This window comes from Schistocerca cancellata, chromosome 2 (assembly GCF_023864275.1).
Source record: "Schistocerca cancellata isolate TAMUIC-IGC-003103 chromosome 2, iqSchCanc2.1, whole genome shotgun sequence".
NCBI classification, from domain to species: domain Eukaryota; kingdom Metazoa; phylum Arthropoda; class Insecta; order Orthoptera; family Acrididae; genus Schistocerca; species Schistocerca cancellata.
The window spans coordinates 284711476-284734238 of NC_064627.1; the positions used below are offsets into that span (position 1 = coordinate 284711476).

General features: G+C 40.1%; 1 protein-coding gene across 1 annotated transcript in view; it reads left to right on the forward strand.

The window, feature by feature from the left end:
* LOC126161626 (transcriptional adapter 3-B) overlaps positions 1–22311 on the forward strand; it is a 54051-nt gene extending 31740 nt beyond the window's left edge. Inside the window, exon 2 of the mRNA XM_049917585.1 lies at positions 19983–22311. Within this exon, the coding sequence (XP_049773542.1) occupies positions 20101–21513 (1413 nt within the window). The 5' untranslated portion in view covers positions 19983–20100 and the 3' untranslated portion in view covers positions 21514–22311. The remainder of the gene's footprint in view (positions 1–19982) is intronic.
* The last annotated feature ends 452 nt before the right edge of the window (positions 22312–22763 follow it).

Consider the following 22763-nt stretch of genomic DNA (forward strand, 5'->3'; position numbering starts at 1 on the left):
CAGGAATGGTATTTGTATAAAGGGACATGCTGTTGAGCGTGAAAGTGTCTGGTGATATGAGGTCAGGAACTGTGGAAATAATGTAGAATTGTGGAGGAATTGATTAGTGTCTTGGAAAAAGAGTACAATAGGGATTATCATTTCTTTGACAATGAACCATTACAGGCAGAGTGCAAGCTCAGATAAAGAAAAGGAACCATCCCAGCAGGCAACTTAGTTAAAGGAATCTAGGGAATATTTAAATCTGGGTGGCCGAATATGGGTCTGAATCTCGATCCACTAAATAAAATTTGAGTGGCTTGACCATTCTGCCATCTCACTTGGCAATAGCAGCATAATGTGGGAAGGGATATTGTGGTCTTCAATCCGAAGACTGCTTTGATGCAGCTTCCATGCTACTGTATTCTGTTCAGGCCTGTCATCTCCGAATAACTTCAACAACCTACATCTTCCTGAATCAGCTTCCATATTCATCTCTTGATCTGCCACTAAAATTTTTACCAGCCCCCTCCTCCCCCTTCCCCCCACACACTTCCCTCCAGTTCTGAACTGGTGATTCCTTGCTGTCTCAGAATGTGCCCTATCAACCAACCCCTTCTTTTAGTCAAGTTGTGCCACAAATTTCTTTTCTCCCCATATCTGTTCAGTACCTCCTCATTAGTTGTACAATCTAACCACCTAATCTTCAACATTCTTCTCTAAAACCACATATTGTCCATGTTTCACTTTGATACATGGCTACGCTCCATACAGATACCTCCAGAAACGGTTTCCCAAAACTTAAATCAATATTCAGTGTTAATAAATTTCTCTTCTTTAGGAACACCATTCTTGCAATTGCCTGTCTACTTTTTATGCCCTCTCTTCATCAGCATCATCAGTTACTTTGTTGCCCAAATAACAAAACTCATCCATTATTTTTACTGTCTCGTTTCCTAATCTAATTCCTGCAGGATCGCCTGATTTAATTCCACTGCATTCCATTATTCTTGTTTTGTTTTTGTTGATGTTCATCTTATGTTCTCCTTTCAGGATGCTGCCCATTCCATGCAACTACTTTTCCAAGTACTTTGTTGTCTCTGACAGAATTAGTGTCATCAGCAGACTTCAAAGTTTCAATTTCTTCCCTTTGAACTTTAATCCCTATTCCAAATTTTTCTTTGAATTCATTTACTGTTTGTTCAGTGTACAATGGAATAACTTTGGGGATAGTCTACAATCCTGTCATACTCCTTTCTCAACTGCCACTTCCTTTTCGTGCCCCTTGACTCTTATAACTGCCATCTGATTTCTGTACAAGTTGGAAGGAGTCTTTTGCTTCCTGTATTATACCCCAGCTACCATTAGAATTTCAAAGAGAGTATTCCAGTTAACACTGTGACTGTGCATAGGTGACAGTGTAGTGGTTGGTGGAGGGGTCACTCATGGAAAAATTCCTGTAATAGTTTGTGTTAGAGCTGCACCTTTTTTTAGACTGAAGTCAGCTGATAAGTATACCTGCTTAAAAGAAGTCCCTCTAACTTACTACATTAACACTGCCAATAAGATCATGCCTGTTTGAAGATATAAAGTCAAAAATATTTCCACTGTGTGTGGGTTGTCGAACTAGCTGCTCAAGACAGTATTTGGAAAACTGTGTTCAAAAGTATATCACAAACATTATTTTTGTCCATTGCAATGAACACTCCCCTCCTATGGCATTTAATCTGTCTTTTCGATATGCATTACACCTTCAGATGATGTCATGTTTCCAGGTAGAGAAGGAATTAGCATATTTCATCAAAATATAAGAGAAATTAGAGATAAAGGTGAACTGCTTATAGATATTGACTCTGAAATTACTGGTATGCCAGAGCACCACTTAAAATAATTTGACAATTCAGAGGCTTCCTTTACCAGGATACAGATAAGCTGGCTGTATTTCAAGGAGTTCCTTGCAGAGTGGAGTGGCTATGTACGTAAAAAAAAAAAAAAAAAAAAAAAAAAAAAAAAAAAAAAAAAAAAAAAGAGAGAGAGAGAGAGAGAGAACAGTATTTCATTTGGGTCCGTAGATGTATCATGGCACTGCACTGAACAGATATTTGAATTTTGTGCATGGACAGTTGAATTTAGTGAAACTAAACTTCTAATTGTTGTTGTTTATTGGTCTCCTAACTCTGACTTCAGAGCATTTCTGCTCAAGCTAGAGAGGGTTCTTGATTCACTTTGTAGGAAGTACCAGAAATTATTTATATGTGGTGACTTCAATATAAATTTTGTATATGATGGTGCAAGAAAAAAGATGTTGGTAGATCTCCTAAATTCATATGATCTGATGAAGATTGTTTTTTTTTTCCAACTAGGATACAGCGGAATGGTAGCACAGACATAGATAATATTTTTATTTATTCTTCATTACTAGATGTCCATTCTGTTAGTAAAAGGGTGAATGGCCTTTCAGACCATGATGCACAGATTTTAACACTAAAAGGCCTTTGTACCCAAACAAATGTCACATGTAATTACAAGCTATGTAGGAGAGATAATCCAACAGTAATAGAGAGTTTTTTAAACCTTGTCAAAGAACAAGAGTGGCAGGATGTTTATAGTGCCGATGACATAGATGATAAATATAATGCTTTCCTTAACACATTTCTCAAACTATTTGAGAGTTGCTTTCATTAGAACTTTCTAAATGGGATACTAGCAGTAATAAGCAGCCCAGATGGCTAACTAGTGGGATAAGGATATCGTGTAAAACAAACCAGGAATTATATCAAAATGTTAGAAGTAGTCACAATCAAGCTACAGTAGCCCATTACAAACAGTATTGTAAGGTGCTTAAAATGTTATTAGGGAGGCAAAGAGTATGTGGTATGCAAATAGAATAGCTAATTCACAGGATAAAATTCAAACCATATGGTCAGTTGCGAAGGAAGTGTCTGGTCAGCAGCACAAGGTCAACGATATAAAGTCAGTCCATAATAAAAATATTTCTGTTACTGATAAATCAGATATATGTACAGCATTTAACGATCATTTCTGAACATTTCTGGTAAATTAAATAAAAATTTAGTTTCTGTAGAGAATAATATAACTTTCTTGGAAAATGCCTTTCTGAGATTGATGTCTGAATTACTCCTCTGTGATACAGACGAGGAGGAGATTGAGTCAGTAATTAAATCACTGAAGACTAAGGACTCTCATAGTTATGATGGAGTGCCTAGCAGAATATTAAAGTATTGTGCTGCACATGTTAGCCCTGTATTTAGCCATATTTATAATTTTTCCTTTAGGAATGGTTAATTTACTGAACCATTAAAGTACTCAGTAGTAAAGCTGCTTTATAAAAAGAGAGAAAGGGATAATGTAGATAATTTTAGACCTATTTCTATGCTGTCAGTGTTTGCTAAAGTTATTGAAAAGGCTATGTATGTAAGGATGATTGATCATTTTATATCACACAATTTGCTATCAAATGTAGAGTTCAGCTTTAGAAGTCATTTGACAACTGAAAATGCTATATTCTCTTTTCTCTGTGAGGTACTGAATGGGTTAAACAAAAGGTTTCAAACGCTAGGCATATTTTTTGATTTAACTAAGACATTTGATTGTGTTGATCACAAAATATTGCTCCAGAAGTTGGACCATCACGGAATATGAGGAGTAGCTCACAATTAGTTCACCTCTTACGTTAGCAATGGACAACAAAAGGTGATTATTCACTATGGCTGTGATGTGGGGTCTGAGTGGGGTACGGTCAAGTGGGGGTTGCCCCAGGGATCAGTGTTGGGGCCACTCCTGTTGCTTATTTATATAAATGATATGCCCTGTAGTATTACGAGTAACTCTAAAATATTTGTGTTGCTGATGACACTAGCTTGGTAGTAAAGGATGTTGTGTGCAACATTGGCTCGGTTTCAAATAGTGCAGTTCATGACCTACGTTCACGGTTTGTAGAAAATAAACTAAAGCTAAATCACAGTAAGACTCAGTTTTTACAGTTTCTAACACACAATTCAACAAAATCTGATGTTTTAATATCACAGAATGGGCATATGATTAGTGAACTTAAGAGTTCAAATTTCTAGGTGTTGAGATAGATCGTAAACTGTCATGGAAAGCCCACGTTTAGGATCTTGTTCAAAGACTTAATGCTGCCATTTTACTATTCGAACGGTATCTGAAGTGAGTGATTGTTCGACATGAAAATTAGTCTACTTTGTACTGTACCACATCTGTGGACATTCGCTGCATCTGAATTCTCCATGTGCACCTCTTCCCACATGTGTGAACTGTGGAGAGCATTGTTCCCGCTGCTCGCTGGACTCCAAAAGGAGCAGAAAATTATGGAGTACAAGACCATGGACAGGCTGTCTTACCGTGAGGCTAAACTAAATATGAAAGACTAGACCCTGTTCCCTTGCTATCTTCTTATGCTGCCGCCATGATGGCATTGCAATCGATGACGTTACACCCATCATCTAAGGTTACTCCAGTGGACTTCTACTTTGCAAGCATCGCACCCCCACGCCCCAAATGCTGGGGACATTGGTCCCCCCCCCCCCCAGCTGGAGAAGTAACGGCCTTCTCCGGCTCCTCTCAACCAGAAGGGCCCCTTTGAGACTCTACCTTCCACCCCCCCCCCCCCCCCCCCCAGTTGTCCAGTGGACACCAGCCAGTGGCTGAAAGAAGTCTGCCAAGAAATGGGAGCCTCCAGTGGCACCAGCACTCCTCCACGGATCTGCGTCCGAGGACGAGGTGGAGATTCTGCCGTCACCTGAGGACATAGATCTTGCCGAGCCCTCTGATGCAGTGATACTGGATGCCAACACTCAACAAATGGCAACAGGTGATGATGAGGTCCAATTTGCTGCCTTGGTCACTCCGTGCCATCACAGATGACAGAAAGCGCCATTCTCCAGTGGAACTACAGCAGTTTTTTCTCCCACCTGGCTGAGTTATGTCAACTTCTAAGCAGTACATCTGCTTTTTGCATTATCCTTCAGGAGACCTGGTTTCCCATAATGTGGGCCCCTGCCCTTCATGGCTATCGGGGGTGCTGCAAAAACCATCCTGCCTATGACAGACTGTCAGGTGGAGTATGCGTCTTCATTCTTACCTCTGTCTGTAGTGAACCTGTGCCCTTTCAAACACCTTTAGAAGCTGTGGCTGTCAGTGTGAGGACAACGCAGGAAATTACCATCTGTAACATTTACTTCCCTCCAGATGGTGAAGCGCCACCCCATGTTTTGTCTGCACTCATTTTGCAACTCCCCCCCACCTTTTCTCCTTCTGGGTGATTTTAACGCCCATAACCCTTTGTGGGGTGGAGCCAAGCTTACTGGCTGTGGCAAAGATATTGAGAACCTACTAACTCAACTGGACCTATGTCTCCTAAATACAGGTGCCCCCACACATTTCAGTGTGGCAAATGGCACATATTTGGCCATTGATATCTCAGTTTGCATCCTGGCCTTCTCCCATCTGTCCACTGGAGAGCACATGACAACTTGCGTGGTAGTGACCACTTTCCACTCTTCCTGTCGTACCCCAGTGTTCCTTCTCTCGACACTTGCCCAGGTGGATTCTTCCCAAGGCTGAATGGGACACTTCCACATCATTGAGTATCCGTTGCATGCCACCATCTATGAAGTGATCCATATCGTCACTAATACCATTGTTACCGCAGTTGAATCAGCAATTCATTGTTCCTCCAGTTGCCCCTGGCGGAAGTCAGTCCCTTGCTTGTTGCCGGAAACAGCTGCGGCCATTAGAGACCGTAGGCGGGCCTCCAATATCATAAGCGCCACCCCTCCCTGGAGAACCTTATTGTATTCAAACGGCTCTGTGCCCAAGGTTTGCCTCCTCATCAAACGAAGGAAGCAGGAGTGTTGGGAACGCTATGTGTCCACCATTGGAAGATGAACTTCCCCCTTCCATGTTTGGACCACACTCTGCCGACTTTACAGCTATCAGAACCCTGCAGGTGTACCTGGAATTTCCACAAATGGAGCTGTGTTGGCCAATCCAGACGTAATCAGAGCTTCTTGCTGAGCATTATGCTTGCATTTCTGGGTCTCAGAATTACCACCCCACCTTTTGTCTCTTCAAACAGAGGGTAGAACGACACCACCTATCTTTTGTTCCACTCCCCCTTAGCCTTATAATGCTTCCTTCAGTCAGTGGGAATTTCTCAGTGCCCTTGACGACTGTCCTGACACATCCCCTAGCCCAGACCGCATCCATTCACAAATGCTGAAAGATCTGTCACTGGATTCCCACCACCGCCTCCTTGCCATCTTCAACCGCATCTGGAGCGATGGTGAATTCCCATTGCAATGGCGGTCTTTCGCCGCAAAGTTTTCGGGAACTGGAATACTGAATGGTTGCACCCTGAGTACACCAACTAAACTTCACACTATCAAGGAGATGACGAATGTGTGGCGGTCATCCATAAAAGCCACTCGCAGGGAATCTGTTGTCCTTTGCTGGCTCCGCATTGGCCATACATGGCTAACACATGGTTACTTCCTCCATCGGGAGGACCCGCTTCAGTGTCACTGTGGCTACCATATGACTGTCATCCACATCTTGCTGGACTGCCTAATTTTAGCCGCTCTGCGGCGGACTTTCAACCTTCACAGCACCCTATCTTTGGTGTTGGACGACAATGCCTCAACAGCAGATTTAGTTCTATGTTTTATTCGTGAAGTTTTTTTTTATCATACCATCTAAGGGTGGACATTTGGCCTTCTCTTCGAGGCCTCCAAACTCTGTCACCCTTTCTTTGCACTTGTTTGTCTTGGTGTTCATCTTTTCCCTACATGTGTTCACCTTGTCTTGTCTTTTTGGGGTGGACATTTTAGTGTGCTGCAGAGTGGCTGGCTCATCCTCTTTTTATTCTTGTGATTAGTCAGCCCAGACCATCTGCTCTTTGGTTTTAATATCTTCTGCTACTTTTTCTTGCAGTGTATGTTTTCCCCATTTTTGTTCGTTCAATTCTTTTTTTTTTAGGTGTGGTTCCCCATTCCTTTTCCCCTTTTTACTTTTCCAAACGTACTTTGGGTGTTGTTTTACCTTAAGTGTTGTTTGCATCATGAAAAAGGGACTGATAACCCTATAGTTTGGTCCCTTTATACCCCAAACCAGCCAACCAACCAACCAACCAATCCTCCGCCAGTGTCTACGGTAATGGGTCTCCCTTTAGAGAACCCTCTCTCGAGAAATCTACAGACCAACGAAGCATAACAATCAGTGGCTGAAGGAGTCAGTGACTATGGGCCCAAGGGCTGCCATCTTCTCTTGAGTTCCTGCCCCCCATTACTGATAAGTCCTAGCAAGCATCTCAGTCCTCTAACAGCAAAACTGATCATGGGACATGACCAGTACCATTGGCCCCTACACACCTAAACAAGACATCCTTAACATGGCAGATCAGTGGAACTGTAGTGGATTTATTGTCGCTTTATTGTGCATTTTATTGAAACAGTGCTGGCCCTGAGAGAGCACCTTAAGGGCTCTGATTGGTTCGCACATACGTCATCAGTGAGGAGATTTCACTCTGTACCACAGTGGAAGCAATAGAAGTGCAAATGTGAACGAACCATGCAATCACTGTTTTTACCATTTATTTACATCTAGCAAGGCACATCTTATCTTGTGGTAGCCACCTTAATTTGACAGCTCTGCCTGTTTTTCTCCTACTTGGGGATTTCGATGCGCAACAGCCATGTGGGGAGTACAAAGTCACCTGCTAGGGGACTTGTGATTGACTAACCCTCTTCTACTGTTGCCAGTGGCATCTTTTCCCATGTTGACAATACAGTCTTTTTTCCTCCAGTCTCATAGCTTCAATACAGTGGTTACTGCACAATACACTTTGTGACAGTATCCACATTCTGATGATCCTGTCACTTCCTTGTCACCACCTAATGGGGCCAGTTGCCATGTTGGGCTCTCCGAAGTGCTGGTTTGTAGTTGTATACCATGTCTGTCACCTTTGGGCCTGCTCTTTCAGTTTGCATTGACAAGGTTGTGGGTGGTCTCATATGCAGTCACCTATGCCACTGGAACTGCAATCCCTCTTTCTATGGGTGCCGTCCACCTGCATCCAGTACCATAGTGGACTAAAGATAGTGCAATAACTATTCGTGACTGTTGATGGGCTTTGCAGTATCTGAAGTGACATCCTTCAGAGACCTCATTGCTTTTAAACTGCTCCGTTCAAAGGCTTGCTACCTAGTTTAATGCAGCAAGAAGGGATGTTGGGAATGGTACACCTGCTTCTTGTGAACCTTTATCCATCCCACTCTCCTGAACTGTTATATTATGAACATTTCACTGTCTCTGAACTGCTTCAGGGTGTCAACACATCACACAATATAGCACCAAGCCCTGATTTGGTTCATAATAAGATGATCCAAAATCTTAATGTGATTCAGACTCCATCTACTCAGAGTTTTCAATTATTTTGGGCTAGAAGGTGTTTTTTCTTTATGGTGGAGATAGTATCATCATATCAGTCCTTGAACTAGGCAAAATCCCCACACCCATCTACAGCTACTGACCGATTAGCCTCGCCAATGTGCTTTGCCACTTGCCTAAAAGGATGTAGTTCGATGATTATTCTGGATTCTCGAATTGTGCTGTCTTTTGTTCCCTTATCAAGAATGGTTTCTGGGATGATGATCCACAGTCGACCATTTGCAGGAGTTGGAATCAGCAATCTGACAGATCTTTCGAAATGCCAATACCTCATTGCTGTTTCTTTGACCTACATAAGGCGTACACCATCATCTGGCACCATCACATTTTACTTACCCTCCATGACTAGGTCTATTGAGGCTCACTACAGATTTTTATTCATCAGTTTTTGTCCCATTGTTCATTTCAGTGTAGAGCTCACAGATCACTCAGCTCCCCAGCATTAAGGGAGTATGGCATCCTTCAGGGCTCCATGTCAAGTGTTACTTTCGTCCTGATTGACATCACTTGGACATTGTTTTGCAGTGCCGATTTTCAGGATGCTCTGTGATAAAAAATGGATACAGCTTCCCCATATTCATCAACTAAAGGCAGGCAAAAGCTGAACTTTTTCTGCTTCCTTGCCCACACTTCCCCATGGTTGCATCTTTCATAATGAGCCACCTACTACTAACGGCAGCTCATATTCTTGTGGTATACCCCCTTGATTTGGCTCTTCTTTCCAGATGTGGTCTTTCAGACTCTTTGCTTCTAATATTGGTGGACAATGTACTGTCAGTTGAAGATGTTCTTTGTTGCCCCCAAGAAAGTGGCTTTTATTCTCAGATCTAACACTTTAAAATGCTTTTGGCATGGTAGTGGGGTGATTGTGTTTGGGGTGTCGCCCGCTGCATGCTTTTTCGGCCCGGGCTCTTTAAACCCTGTCTCCTCTGCCAGCTGCTCTGTTCATCCCTCTTTTACTGTAATTTTAATTAATTTTTGATGCACTTAGACCTTTTTCCTGTACACCCTATTTTACTACTCTAGTATTGCCCCTTTCATATAACACTCTGATGAAGACAATACCTTAAGGATTCTCTGTCCTTGATACTAGCTGATGAAAAAAGACAGTTGAACAGGTTTTGCATGCTTCTTCTGAGAGAATGGTTTCTATTTCCATCTCCCCGGAGTCACTTGACTTATTATTTCTCTTACTTTTGTCAGTCGTACTAATGTTCATTATGTTTTTACCCTTTCCGCTTCTGTTACAGATCTCTTCTCCACTTGGGTGGAAAGAAACTTTCAGTTGCTGTCATACCCCTTCATAGCAGTGGTGGGGTCAGATATGGTAGAGGTGCCTCTCACTGCTGCAGATGATCCCTGGGGAAGCCTTTGTCTGCTCTCTGACATACAGACTGGCATGACCTATACGCTTTAAAGTTTGTTTAAATTATTTCTCATCTATGGCATCAGTATTGTTTTCAGTGATGTAATTTTACCATCCTATTTCAGTTCTGTTAAATTTGTGGCTGATGTCACTAATTCCAGATGGACTGTAACATGAGACACTTGACATTGTTGTGTAGCTCCTTAACCCCCCATCCAACCAACTGATATGTTTACAATAATGGATGAACACACAATGCCGTGTCTTCCAAATCTGACACTTACAATAATGGCAAGGAATACAATAGACTACAGATATGTGAGGGGCGCCATGAAACTTTTACAAAAACAGTGAAGGGCACTTCTTTTTGGTACTAATCCTTTTATTGCTACTCAAAATATTCGCCATAAAATCTTACATACTTTTGCAAGTATTCAAACTAGTTCGGGAAACATTTTCCACCTTCAAGTTGGTACTTTAACAACACAGTTTTAGAAGGATTCAACACCTTTTTGATGTGATGAAGATCACTGTTCACACATTTTTTGCAGTCATAAAGGAACAGAATAAGTTTTTAGGCAGTAAGTAAGATGAATGTAGGCAGTGAGATATTAATTTGAGGTTTTTTTCTGTCAGATAATCAGTTGTTTGATGTGCTGAGTGGCAGCAAACATTATCATGATGAGGAATGGTGTGATGTTTCTGGATTTTTTTCCTCTGGTTTCTTCTATGCCTTGTAGTGAACGATTTGTTGTACACCATTCAGTATTAATTGTTCTCTAATTACCTAAACCAGTGGTCACACCCTGCCTAGTGTAACCAAAGGTATGAGCCATCTATCATTCTCAAAGAAGTGCTTTGTGAACAAACCAGTTTTCTTTGTTTCAGTTAGTCCTGGCACACCTGAACAGTTAACTGCTGCTTTGTTTTCAGTTCATACAAATACATACAATTTTTGTCTCCTGTTATTTATGTTGTATAAGGACTTGGCATTTTATCAGTTGAACTTTTTAGCATTTCCATGCACCGGCTGTTATATGCCTGCTTTTGAGCTTTGGTCAGATTTTGCTTAATGCATTGGGAACAGATCTTTTTCACAGCTAAACATTCACTCAAATTCAAAGGTACAACAGTGTTTAGTATGCCTAAGAACACCTCTGTCTCACGGTAAGACCCTGCCGATCATCATATTGTTGTGGATTATAGCAGCTAGTTGCAGGCAGGCTGAGGACTGTGTGACCGGGGTTGCTGTTGCCATACCACAAATGTATCATCAAACATCTATAGATATGCTGTGATGGTCATCGTGCTATCTTTAATGTGATTTCTTCAAATTCCTCCCTGTAGAAGTTCTCCACAACAGGTGACAGATGTGAACCAGTTGGAATCCCATCAACTTGATCATTGTAGTTCCCAATTTGAAGGAAGTACACCTTTGTCAGGTAGGGACAGAACAAGCTTAACATATTATGTTTAAAACAGTACTGAAGGAAAGACAGTGTTTGTTGGAAGGAACTCTGATGAACAGTTGAAAATCAAAACACAACAAGGTATTGCCTGGATCCCATTTCATTATTCAATATACTGGCAGTTTTTGATGTGGTGATTGCAGTGGTTTATGGGGGCTCCTAAAATGGTGCCCAGATGTTTGGACAGTGCATATGTCAGTGAGTCAGTAGCAGAACTGTGTGTCTTTGGTAGACCATATAGATGAGGTGGCATTGATGTTGTGGTTTCAAATGCTTCAAGCTCGTGCAAAAGTGTGTGTTAGTTATTATAAGACACTACATATGAAACAGGAGTGGCCAGTGTTTCTAAATGAAAAAAATGTTTGAGAGTCAAAGGTAATGAAATGATTGCCATATGACGACCCAAGAAAAACATGTTACACAAAGATATCCAGTATAAATGCTATCTTTTGCATCAGGTTTGGAGATGCCAACCCATATTAATGGGTGTATTGAGGAATGCAGAAAAACCTAGGTTTTCTGTGATTTCCCTAAATCGCTTCAGGCAAATGCCATTATGGTTTCTTTCAAAGGGCATAGCTCACTTCCTTCCCTATCCTTTCCTAATCGGATGGGACTAATGACCTTGCTGTTTGATCCCCTTCCCCAAATCAACCAACCAGCCAGAAACCTATACAGGGTATCATATGTAAATACTGTCAGTATACCGCTACATAAAAAAAAAGATGATTAATGCAAAAGCTATCAACAAACTACAGTAGCACCACAGAAGAAAACAATTTGTAACAGTGTTCCTCTACCTGCATCAGTAACAGCCACTCTGCTAAAGGAGAAAGCTGCAGGGAAAATTGAAAAGGACTTAAAATAGGATGGTCTAGTTATAGAGATGGTCCCCACTCAGCAATTTTATATTTTGATCAATTTTTGTATGTTGGTTTATGAAGCATTCCTTTAGTAACCTTCTCCCATAAATTGTTAAAAAAAACCTGCAAATTTTTGTCACATCTGGATTTGTAGTTGAGATACAGGAGGATGAAACTGAGTGGGGGGGGGTGGGGGGTAACTGTGCTGCATAAATAAAGGACTTTTTGACCACTGCGTCTCAAAAGGAACAGCTGGTACATACTTGCAATAATCACCATTATTTCTTCCAGAAAGTATAAAATTTCCTCAGTTGTTCTTTTTCCATGACGGTCTACAATTATGCATCCAAGCCAGTATTTTGAAGCATCATAAAACAGAATTTTGTGAAGCTGTTGTTAACTACGCTTAAAATAAAAGCAAATTTTGGTCCATGGTGATTTTTCCCAGTATCTGATATCCTCATTGCCAAGCGGCCAAACCTGCCAGGCTCCCAAGGTTGCTGGTGTGTTGCTTGTTCTGGGTGCATTGTTTTATCTGGGAAATTGTAAACAATCCATTGATGATGTAGGGAGCACAGTTAGGTATTTGATAATATTCTGATCATGGATCCAGTATATGTCTTTTCGTACTGAGCAATGAAGCAATACACAAGCAATACACAAGCTTGTGTCTGTATATGTGTGGATGGATATGTGTGTGTGCGAGTGTATACCCGTCCTTTTTTCACCCTAAGGTAAGTCTTTCCGCTCCCAGGACTGGAATGACTCCTTACCCTCTCCCTTAAAACCCATGTCCTTTCGTCTTTCCCTCTCCTTCCCTCTTTCCTGATGAGGCAACAGTTTGTTGCGAAAGCTTGAATTTTGTGTGTATGTTTGTGTTAGTTTGTGTGTCTGTCGACCTGCCAGCACTTTCATTTGGTAAGTCACATCATCTTTGTTTTTAGGTATATATATATATATATATATACACATATGTGTGTGTGTGTGCACAGAAACAAAATGTTATAGGCATTTGGCCCGTAAGTGGGCTACGTCGACAGCATTTGGGGTTGCCAACATCAGATCCTCTAAAGTTCAGTGTGAAGGACATTCAGGGCAGTTATACATGTGCTGGGTCGTCTGCACCTCTCCACAGTCGCAGAGATTAGATGTAGTAGAATATCCCCACTTCAGAAGGTTATCTCTTGACCGTGCAGTGTTGGTGCGTAGCCTGTTTAGTGATCTCCAGACCACCCAGTCCTCATCGTAACCTGGTGCCAATTCTTCCTTTGGTTCCATCCAGTGCCTTTCTCCCGACCGCTTCCATCTCTCCACCCTAGATCCAGGTTGGTCGCTAAAATCTTTGGTTGCTCTGAGAAAACTGCGTCTAGATTTCAAGCGTTTGGTGGCTGGCTGAGTTTTGTGGAGGAGGTGGCTCTCTGCCATCTCAGCCCTCGCTCTTTCACTATAGGCTGCCGCTTCTCTTCGCACTGCAGGAGGTGCAATCCCAGCAAGATGGTAGAGCTTGTCTGTTGGCGTCGGTTTCAGACATCCAGTGAAAACTATGGACAGCATCCTAGATGACAAAGGAACAGTCTGTTCAGATTCAAGCAGTTCAATCATATTGTCAGTTTTAAGATTCTCTGTCACAGTATTGAGATAGAGTGTTTGATTTTTGAGACAGTGTTGTGGTAGATTAGGTAAGAATTTTTTGATGCCATCTTTGTGGCTACTGCCCATTGCTTAGATCGAGTTGATAAGCAGTATGTTTGGTTTCATTGTTCGCACTGCAGAGTTTCTTCAGGATCAAACTTTGTGCAGCCAGTAAGATGTAAATCAAGTTGGTTTCTTCCAAGGCACCTCTCGCATGTATTAAGCATGCAAGCTTTAATTTCAGTTCTGCACATAATCAAACTCAAAAGTTTTAGTCCCTGCCAGTGCTGATTATTTTGGTGAAATGTGCAAACGCACACAGAGTGGCACCTGAGGATCCAACAGTGACACATCATTTTGGCCTGAGTTCACAGATTTGAGAATCTTGGTCATGCTTGTTTTGATAAATAATTAACATTTATTTAATAACAAAAGTCAGTTTTGTTTTTGGACTGTTATCCACAAACAAACAGAGAAACAAGTCTTCATGCCAGAGTAGAACCTAACAAAATCATCATCAGAAAAAAAAAAAAACAGTCAAATACTCAGCTCTTTACTCCATTAGAAAATAATTGTGCTGTTTTTCCTTGGTGCTGCTAGCACACCATTTTCACTTTTCAGGCATTGAGCTGTTTTAACCATTTACTTATAGACACAATATCCTGCTGTGTTTAATGTGACAACTATTTGGTTCTAATGTGAGAATCTGAATTTTCTCAGCAGGAATAGAATTGTTTAAACTGCTGTTAAATTTTTCACATGTTATGATCTACATGTCTTTCTCAGCTGGAGCTGTAACAGAGACAAATTTGTGATAGTGTTTAAATGCAACTTTTGTCCAACTAAACCATGCTTGATAAATATTTACAGCTGATTTGCCGGAGTTTCACTAACCTATCTTGGGACCTAATTCTGGGTGCAAAAATGAAATGCACAAATGCATTTTAAAGTTTTTCATTTGATGCACAGTTTAGAGGATGATTGAACTCTCTTGCAAAACAAGCTTCTGGTTTAGTAAATAAGTTTATTAGCAGAAATATTAAATGCAGAAAATAGGAAATAGCTGGAGTCAATGGAAATGAATTTTTAAGTGCCATGAGTGATTGTCTCCATTTCAAACGTTTATTTAAAATTCCCCTCGCCCCCCCCCCCCCTCCCCCTTTATATGCTGCTAACTGCCAATTAAATTTTGTAACTATAACTGTAGCCAGTGAATGAGAGATTTACTACAAACCAAATATGCTTCAGGTAAACATTCATTGGTTTAGTCCTCAAATTCTATCAGCGAATGAGAGGACAAACTTTCAAAGTCGCAACTTAACATCACGTGTGAAATATTACGAAGTCCCACGACCTTGCAGATAAGTGGCTGTATGGCACTCAAAAGTAAAAATTTAACCACAGCCTTACCCTTCCTTATCTGCCAAGAAAGTGGCTGCGTCCTTTGGTATCGACAATATTAGTTCTCCTTTCCCTAGCTAGTTTGATCCTCCCCAGCTACCTCACTCCTCATTGGCTGCAGCTGTCATTGTTCCTGTCCCAGATGTGCAATTGTTAGTGTGCAAATCACTACTCAATGGAAATTACAGTCCTCAAGCCAGTTGGTAGATTTAAATAAACAAAGTCTCATTGCATAGCCCTGACATGCTGCTTAATGCCATATTCAACTATATGTTGTTGTTGTTGTGGTCTTCAGTCCTGAGACTGGTTTGATGCAGCTCTCCATGCTACTCTATCCTGTGCAAGCTTCTTCATCTCCCAGTACCTACTGCAACCTACATCCTTCTGAATCTGCTTAGTGTATTCATCTCTTGGTCTCCCCCTATGATTTTTACCCTCCACGCTGCCCTCCAATACTAAATTGGTGATCCCTTAATGCCTCAGAACATGTCCTACTAACCGATCCCTTCTTCTGGTCAAGTTGTGCCACAAACTTCTCTTCTCCCCAATCCTATTCAATACTTCCTCATTAGTTATGTGATCTACCCATCTAATCTTCAGCATTCTTCTGTAGCACCACATTTCGAAAGCTTCTATTCTCTTCTTGTCCAAACTATTTATCGTCCATGTTTCACTTCCATACATGGCTACACTCCATATAAATACTTTCAGAAATGACTTCCTGACACTTAAATCTATACTCGATGTTAACAAATTTCTTTTCTTCAGAAAGGCTTTCCTTGCCATTGCCAGTCTACATTTATATCCTCTCTACTTCGACCATCATCAGTTATTTTGCTCCCCAAATAGCAAAACTCCTTTACTACTTTAAGTGTCTCATTTCCTAATCTAATTCCCTCAGCATCACCCGACTTAATTCGACTACATTCCATTATCCTCGTTTTGCTTTTGTTGATGTTCATCTTATATCCTCCTTTCAAGACACTGTCCATTCCGTCCAACTGCACTTCCAGGTCCTTTCCTGTCTCTGATAGAATTACAATGTCATCGGCAAACCTCAAGGTTTTTATTTCTTCTCCATGGATTTTAATACCTACTCCGAATTTTTCTTTTGTTTCCTTTACTGCTTGCTCGATATACAGATTGAATAACATCGGGGAGAGGCTACAACCCTGTCTTACTCCCTTCCCAACAACTGCTTCCCTTTCATGTCCCTCGACTCTTATAACTGCCATCTGGTTTCTGTACAAATTGTAAATAGCCTTTCGCTCCCTGTATTTTACCCCTGCCACCTTTAGAATTTGAAAGAGAGTATTCCAGTCAACATTGTCAAAAGCTTTCTCTAAGTCTACAAATGCTAGAAATGTAGGTTTGCCTTTACTTAATCTTTCTTCTTAGATAAGTCGTAAGGTCAGTATTGCCTCACGTATTCCAGTATTTCTACGGAATCCAAACTGATCTTCCCCGAGGTCGGCTTCTACTAGTTTTTCCATTCGTCTCTAAAGAATTCGTGTTAGTATTTTGCAGCTGTGACTTACTAAACTGATTGTTTGGTAATTTTCACATCTGTCAACACCTACTTTCTTTGGGATTGGAATTATTATATTCTTCTTGAAGTCTGAGGGTATTTCGCCTGTTTCATACATCTTGCTCACCAGATGGTAGAGTTTTGTCAGGACTGGCTCTCCCAAGGCCGTCAGTAGTTCCAATGGAATGTTGTCTACTCCGGGGGCCTTGTTTCGACTCAGGTCTTTCAGTGCTCTGTCAAACTCTTTACGCAGTATCGTATCTCTCATTTGATCTTCATCTACATCCTCTTCCATTTCCATAATATTGTCCTCAAGTACATCGCCCTTCTATAGACCCTCTATATACTCCTTCCACTTTTCTGCTTTCCCTTCTTTGCTTAGAACTGGGTTTCCATCTGAGCTCTTGATGTTCATACAAGTGGTTCTCTTATCTCCAAAGGTCTCTTTAATTTTCCTGTAGGCAGTATCTATCTTACCCCTAGTGAAATAAGCCTCTACATCCTTACATTTGTTCTCTAGCCATCCCTGCTTAGCCATTTTGCATTTCCTGTCGATCTCATTTTTGAGACGTTTGTATTCCTTTTTGCCTGCTTCATTAACTGCATTTTTATATTTTCTTCTTTCATCAATTAAATTCAATATTTCTTCTGTTACCCAAGGATTTCTAAGAGCCCTGGTCTTTTTACCTACTTGATCCTCTGCTGCCTTCACTACTTCATCCCTCAAAGCTACCCATTCTTCTTCTACTGTATTTCTTTCCCCCATTCCTGTCAATTGTTCCCTTATGCTCTCCCTAAAACTCTGTACAACCTCTGGTTCTTTCAGTTTATCCAGGTCCCACCTCCTTAAATTCCCACCTTTTTGCAGTTTCTTCAGTTTTAATCTACAGGTCATAACCAATAGATTGTGGTCAGAGTCCACATCTGCCCCTGGAAATGTCTTACAATTTAAAACCTGGTTCCTAAATCTCTGTCTTACCATTATATAATCTATCTGATACCTTTTTAGTATCTCCAGGGTTCTTCCATGTATACAACCTTCTATCATGATTCTTAAACCAAGTGTTAGCTATAATTAAGTTGTGCAAAATTCTACCAGGCGGCTTCCTCTTTAATTTCTTAGCCCAATCCATATTCACCTAGTACGTTCCCTTCTCTCCCTTTTCCTACAGTCGAATTCCAGTCACCCATGACTATTAAATTTTCGTCTCCCTTCACTATCTGAATAATTTCTTTTATATCATCATACATTTCTTCAATTTCTTCATCATCTGCAGAGCTAGTTGGCATATAAACTTGTACTACTGTAGTAGGCGTGGGGTCCGTGTCTATCTTGGCCACAATAATGCGTTCACTATGCTGTTTGTAGTAGCTTACCCGCTTTCCTATTTTCCTATTCATTATTAAACCTACTCTTGCATTGCCCCTATTTGACTTTGTGTTTATAACCCTGTAGTCACCTGACCAGAAGTCTTGTTCCTCCTGCCACCGAACTTCACTAATTCCCACTATATCTAACTTTAACCTATCCATTTTCCTTTTTAAATTTTCTAACCTACCTGCCCGATTAAGGGATCTGACATTCCACGCTCCGATCCGTAGGACGCCAGTTTTCTTTCTCCTGATAACGACATCCTCTTGAGTAGTCCCCGCCCGGAGATCCAAATGGGGGACTATTTTACCTCCGGAATATTTTACCCAAGAGGACGCCATCATCATTTAATCATACAGTAAAGCTGCATGCCCTCGGGAAAAATTACGGCCGTAGTTTCCCCTTGCTTTCAGCCGTTCGCAGTACCAGCACAGCAATGCCGTTTTGGTTATTGTTACAAGGCCAGATCAGTCAATCATCCAGACTATTGCCCTTGCAACTACTGAAAAGGCTGCTGCCCCTCTTCAGGAACCACACGTTTGTCTGGCCTCTCAACAGATACCCCTCCGTTGTGGTTGTACCTACGGTACGGCCATCTGTATCGCTGAGGCACGCAAGCCTCCCCACCAACGGCAAGGTCCATGGTTCATGGGGGGAAGATTCAACTATATATGATTATTTAAATCCATATTCACATAAATTCAAGATTAAAGTGTGTAACTGCCCACAGTTTAGTTTTTCTCTGTAAAATAGTAACAATCTATATCACTGAATGGCTAAAATAGTAATCTGGTCCCAGTTGCAGGTTTCCTGTCTAACAACAAAAATTTGGTTTTTAGTATTTTATAAAATTATTGACTGAATTTAAAAATTTAAAATGGTGTCATAATCTACAATCTTTCGGTGCACACAGTAAGAGAAGTATTTAAGTTAGAAACTGCGTATATATCTTTAGACAGTGTAATTCACGGCACACAAATTACCAGACTGCATTCATCAAGCATTTGAGAATGAAAGCACTTATCAACTTCTAACAAATTTTACACACCTTTTTTAGAAACTTTCTCTCACTGGCACACCCCAAAAAAATAATGAAAAGAAAAAAGTTCATAGCTTGCTACATTTTAGCTGTCTGTGTGGTAAAACTTCAGCATCAGGCATGATATTTTAATTTAATTTATTACTAACTACATTTGCAACAAATTTTGCAGATACGTATCCACATATATCACTGAATGAAGGTTTAGCAATTTCCAGCAAACTTTAAACATAATTTGTAAACAGACATTGTAAGCTGTTTTATATAAGGGAGTTCATTTCTGATTACGTAAGGAATTGAAGTGTGGGAGTTACTGGTCTATACCAAACAACTAATGTGTTAATTCACATTTATTTTCCATGGTGCGGTACATAGTGCTGCTGAAACTTTATTGGTTTGTAACATTTTTCACTTATTTAGAAAAGCGTTACAATGAATGTGTATGTAAGCGTAATTTGAACATGGAAACTGTTATTCAATAAAAACAGGATGCTCATCAATTCGAAGGAAGGTCAGCCTATCTACATCCTGTGGTGTACAGGTGAATGTGTGTCTTTATTTAAATGAAAGTGTTATTTTTTCTCAGAAATTACTGATTAGTTCTGACAGCGAGGTACATGTTTCGTGTAAAGTCTTCTAAGATCTGGCTATGTGCCTGTAGCAAACTTTTTCTTGTTGTAATGTTAAATGTCATTGGTATCAAATTGGTATAGATTATTTGACCAGTTATTTAGTGGTAAGAAGCTGTTTTAATATTGTTTTTCTATTTTTATTTCATATTAACAGACTGTTTTAAAAATGTGTGGTAAATTGGTTTTCAAGAAATCTTTGTATTTCTTGTTACAGGTGTGCCGTGGTAGTGTGGTGATTTTGACAGATATTTAGTGAAACAGCTGAATGTGTGTGGCTTCTGCAAGCAAGTGTATCTATGCCTTGAACAGACTAATAACATATAGTGAAGAAAATGATATCTACAAAGGGCAAACAAAGTCCCAAAAAGGGCAGTGGTAAGCTTAAGGATTCCAGTAAAAGCAGCACGAAGATGAAACCTGTTGAAGTACCCGAGTCACCATCAAAAGAGCCAGTATTATCATTCCCACTCCTTAAAACAATGGATAATAGCAGAACTCTACCACGTTATTCTGCTATACTCAGTCGTACAGAAGAAGAGGGAGTTGGTATGGATGATCTAGACGCTCTACAACTTGAACTGGAGGCATTACTTTCAGCTGTTGTTGTACGAAGCAGGGTGTTGAGAGAAGAGATACAAGTCCTTAGTAATGCCGAAGAAAAGAGGGATAAAAAAGGGAAGCTCTCGATTAACAAACCACCTCTTTCACCAGGGAAAAAGATCAAATTGCAAGATAGACCAGTGAAAAAGCTTAAAGAAATGCCTGGTAAAATCAGGAGTGAGGTAGCACAAGCTCCTCTTCCTATTAAATTCACGAAGGTAAAACATGTGCCCAGTGCAACTTTGAGCCAGTCACCCTTACCTCTTCCTGAACATGATCAACAAGACTTGAGCAAAATGGAGGCACCTAAAATTGTGCTTCCAAAAAATGACACACCAAATAAATTTTGGGCATCTGTTGAACCCTATTGTGCTGATATAACTCCAGAAGATGTTAAATTGCTTGATGAACTAATACAAGAACATGAAAATGATAGTGAATACTATAAAATTCCACCACTTGGACGTCATTATAGCCTGCGCTGGAGTCAAGAAGATTTAATGGAGGAGCAGGAGGCATCCAGTAATGATAGTAAAAGTAAATCAAATGGTAATAATGCAGAGGTTAATAACTTGCTAAAGAAGGCAGAAAAACCTGGTGATGGGACAACAGGTTCAACACCTGCGTCAGGGCCGCTAACACAGCGCCTCATTTCTGCATTGATGGAAGAGAATATTATGGTGCCACTTTCTGAGCCTTTTGACCCAAAAAAATGCAGGAGTGGGGAAAATGCAGCACCTCGCTCAGGTCTTTTTAGAAATTTTGCTGTTAGTGGTGCAGCCAATTTTGAAAGAATTGTTAGAAAAGAGCTTGAAGAACAAGGCATATTTGAATTTGATGAAAGTCCAGACCCAGAGGATGATGAAATTTTACAAGAGTTAAAAAGATGTCAAGAAGAATTAAAGTTAGTAAATGCACATAATGTTCAACAGTTAAAGAGACTTTTAAGACTTGCAAATGAGGAAATGGTAAGGCAGGATCTAAAAAGAAAATTGCAACAAGCAGATAACGAAGTTCTAGAGATGTATCGCAAGGTCACTTCAGCAAAGCAGAAGAAGAAACCACTGTCAAAAAAGGAACAAGATGCAGTATGGAAGGCTCTTAAAGATAGAGATGCAATTTTGATGAGCTTGGACTCTCTGTAGAGATATAGGCTTAATTTGAGTTATAGAATGATGTTTTGAGTATAAAAAAGTTACAGAAGTGTGTAACAGTATTGGAAAAAAATTTTGGTACGAAGTGTGCCTGTTCGTGTGATTAAAATATGTAATATTGCTCATAAACAAAAACTTAATTTATACCTTTTAGTAATACAGTGAATGTTATAATCTTGAGTTATTTTGTGCTTTATGATTTTCTAGATTCGTTGAAAAGGCATCATAAATCTTTTAATTTCTCTTTTATAGTTCGACAAATTTTTTATACCATAGAACTTGCTTCAAGCACTCTCCAGATATTTCTATGTGATAATGTATTAGTGTGTGGGAAACAGCATTGTGCCATTACTATTTTCGTGAATTGGTTTTTAGATTCTATTTACAGAGAAACATTTCTGTAATTGCCTTTCTCATTTTTCAATAATTAAAGGTCAAAGTTTTTGATGCATATAAAATTAATACAGTGCTGCAAGTAGTAAAGAAACATTGAGACATTTGTATGGAACATAGATAATGAGAATACATTTAAAAGTTACTTGTGATATCTTTTTCATTAGTTGCAACACTATTTCTGCACTTTGCTAGAAACTTGATAATGCATCTCACATTTGTGTGTATGAGATTGCATGCGACTGTGCTGTGGTAGCTGCATTGTGTTAACTGCTGTTTTTTTCTGCAGTTTTTTTTCTCAGTTTATGTACAAAAATAAAAAAAATGTAAATGTATGTCTGTTACAGTGTGTTTTTTGTTGATAATTCTCCTGAAATGTCCAATGCCAGTTCTCAAATTTTCTCACTGGTATTCTGTGAATAAAGATGTGAATAGTACAGAAATACTTCATGAACTTAAATGGAAATCCCTGGAGAGAAGATGATGTTCTATTCATGAATCTAGAAACCAACCTCCAATTGAGTTATGGGAACAACTTTTGTTTCGCTATTGTTTTCATGTGCAGTATCTGAATCGTGTAGAATATCCCAAATTATCAAGCAATGGGGGCAATTCCAGCAAATATGTTGTTGATTGAGAAAACTGGAAAAATTTAAAAGTGGTGTTGTTGGTGGCTGATGCCATGGAATGACTATATTAATGAGTTCAGTTGTGATTCAGTGGACCACTAATCACACAGTGAGTAAAACTTGGGCTCCTTCAACTGTGAGCTCTCTTCCAAAGGAGGTCATTAAGAGACTGAGACCACGTATTTCTGTTCCTACTTGGTCTCTTTACTCATGTGCATT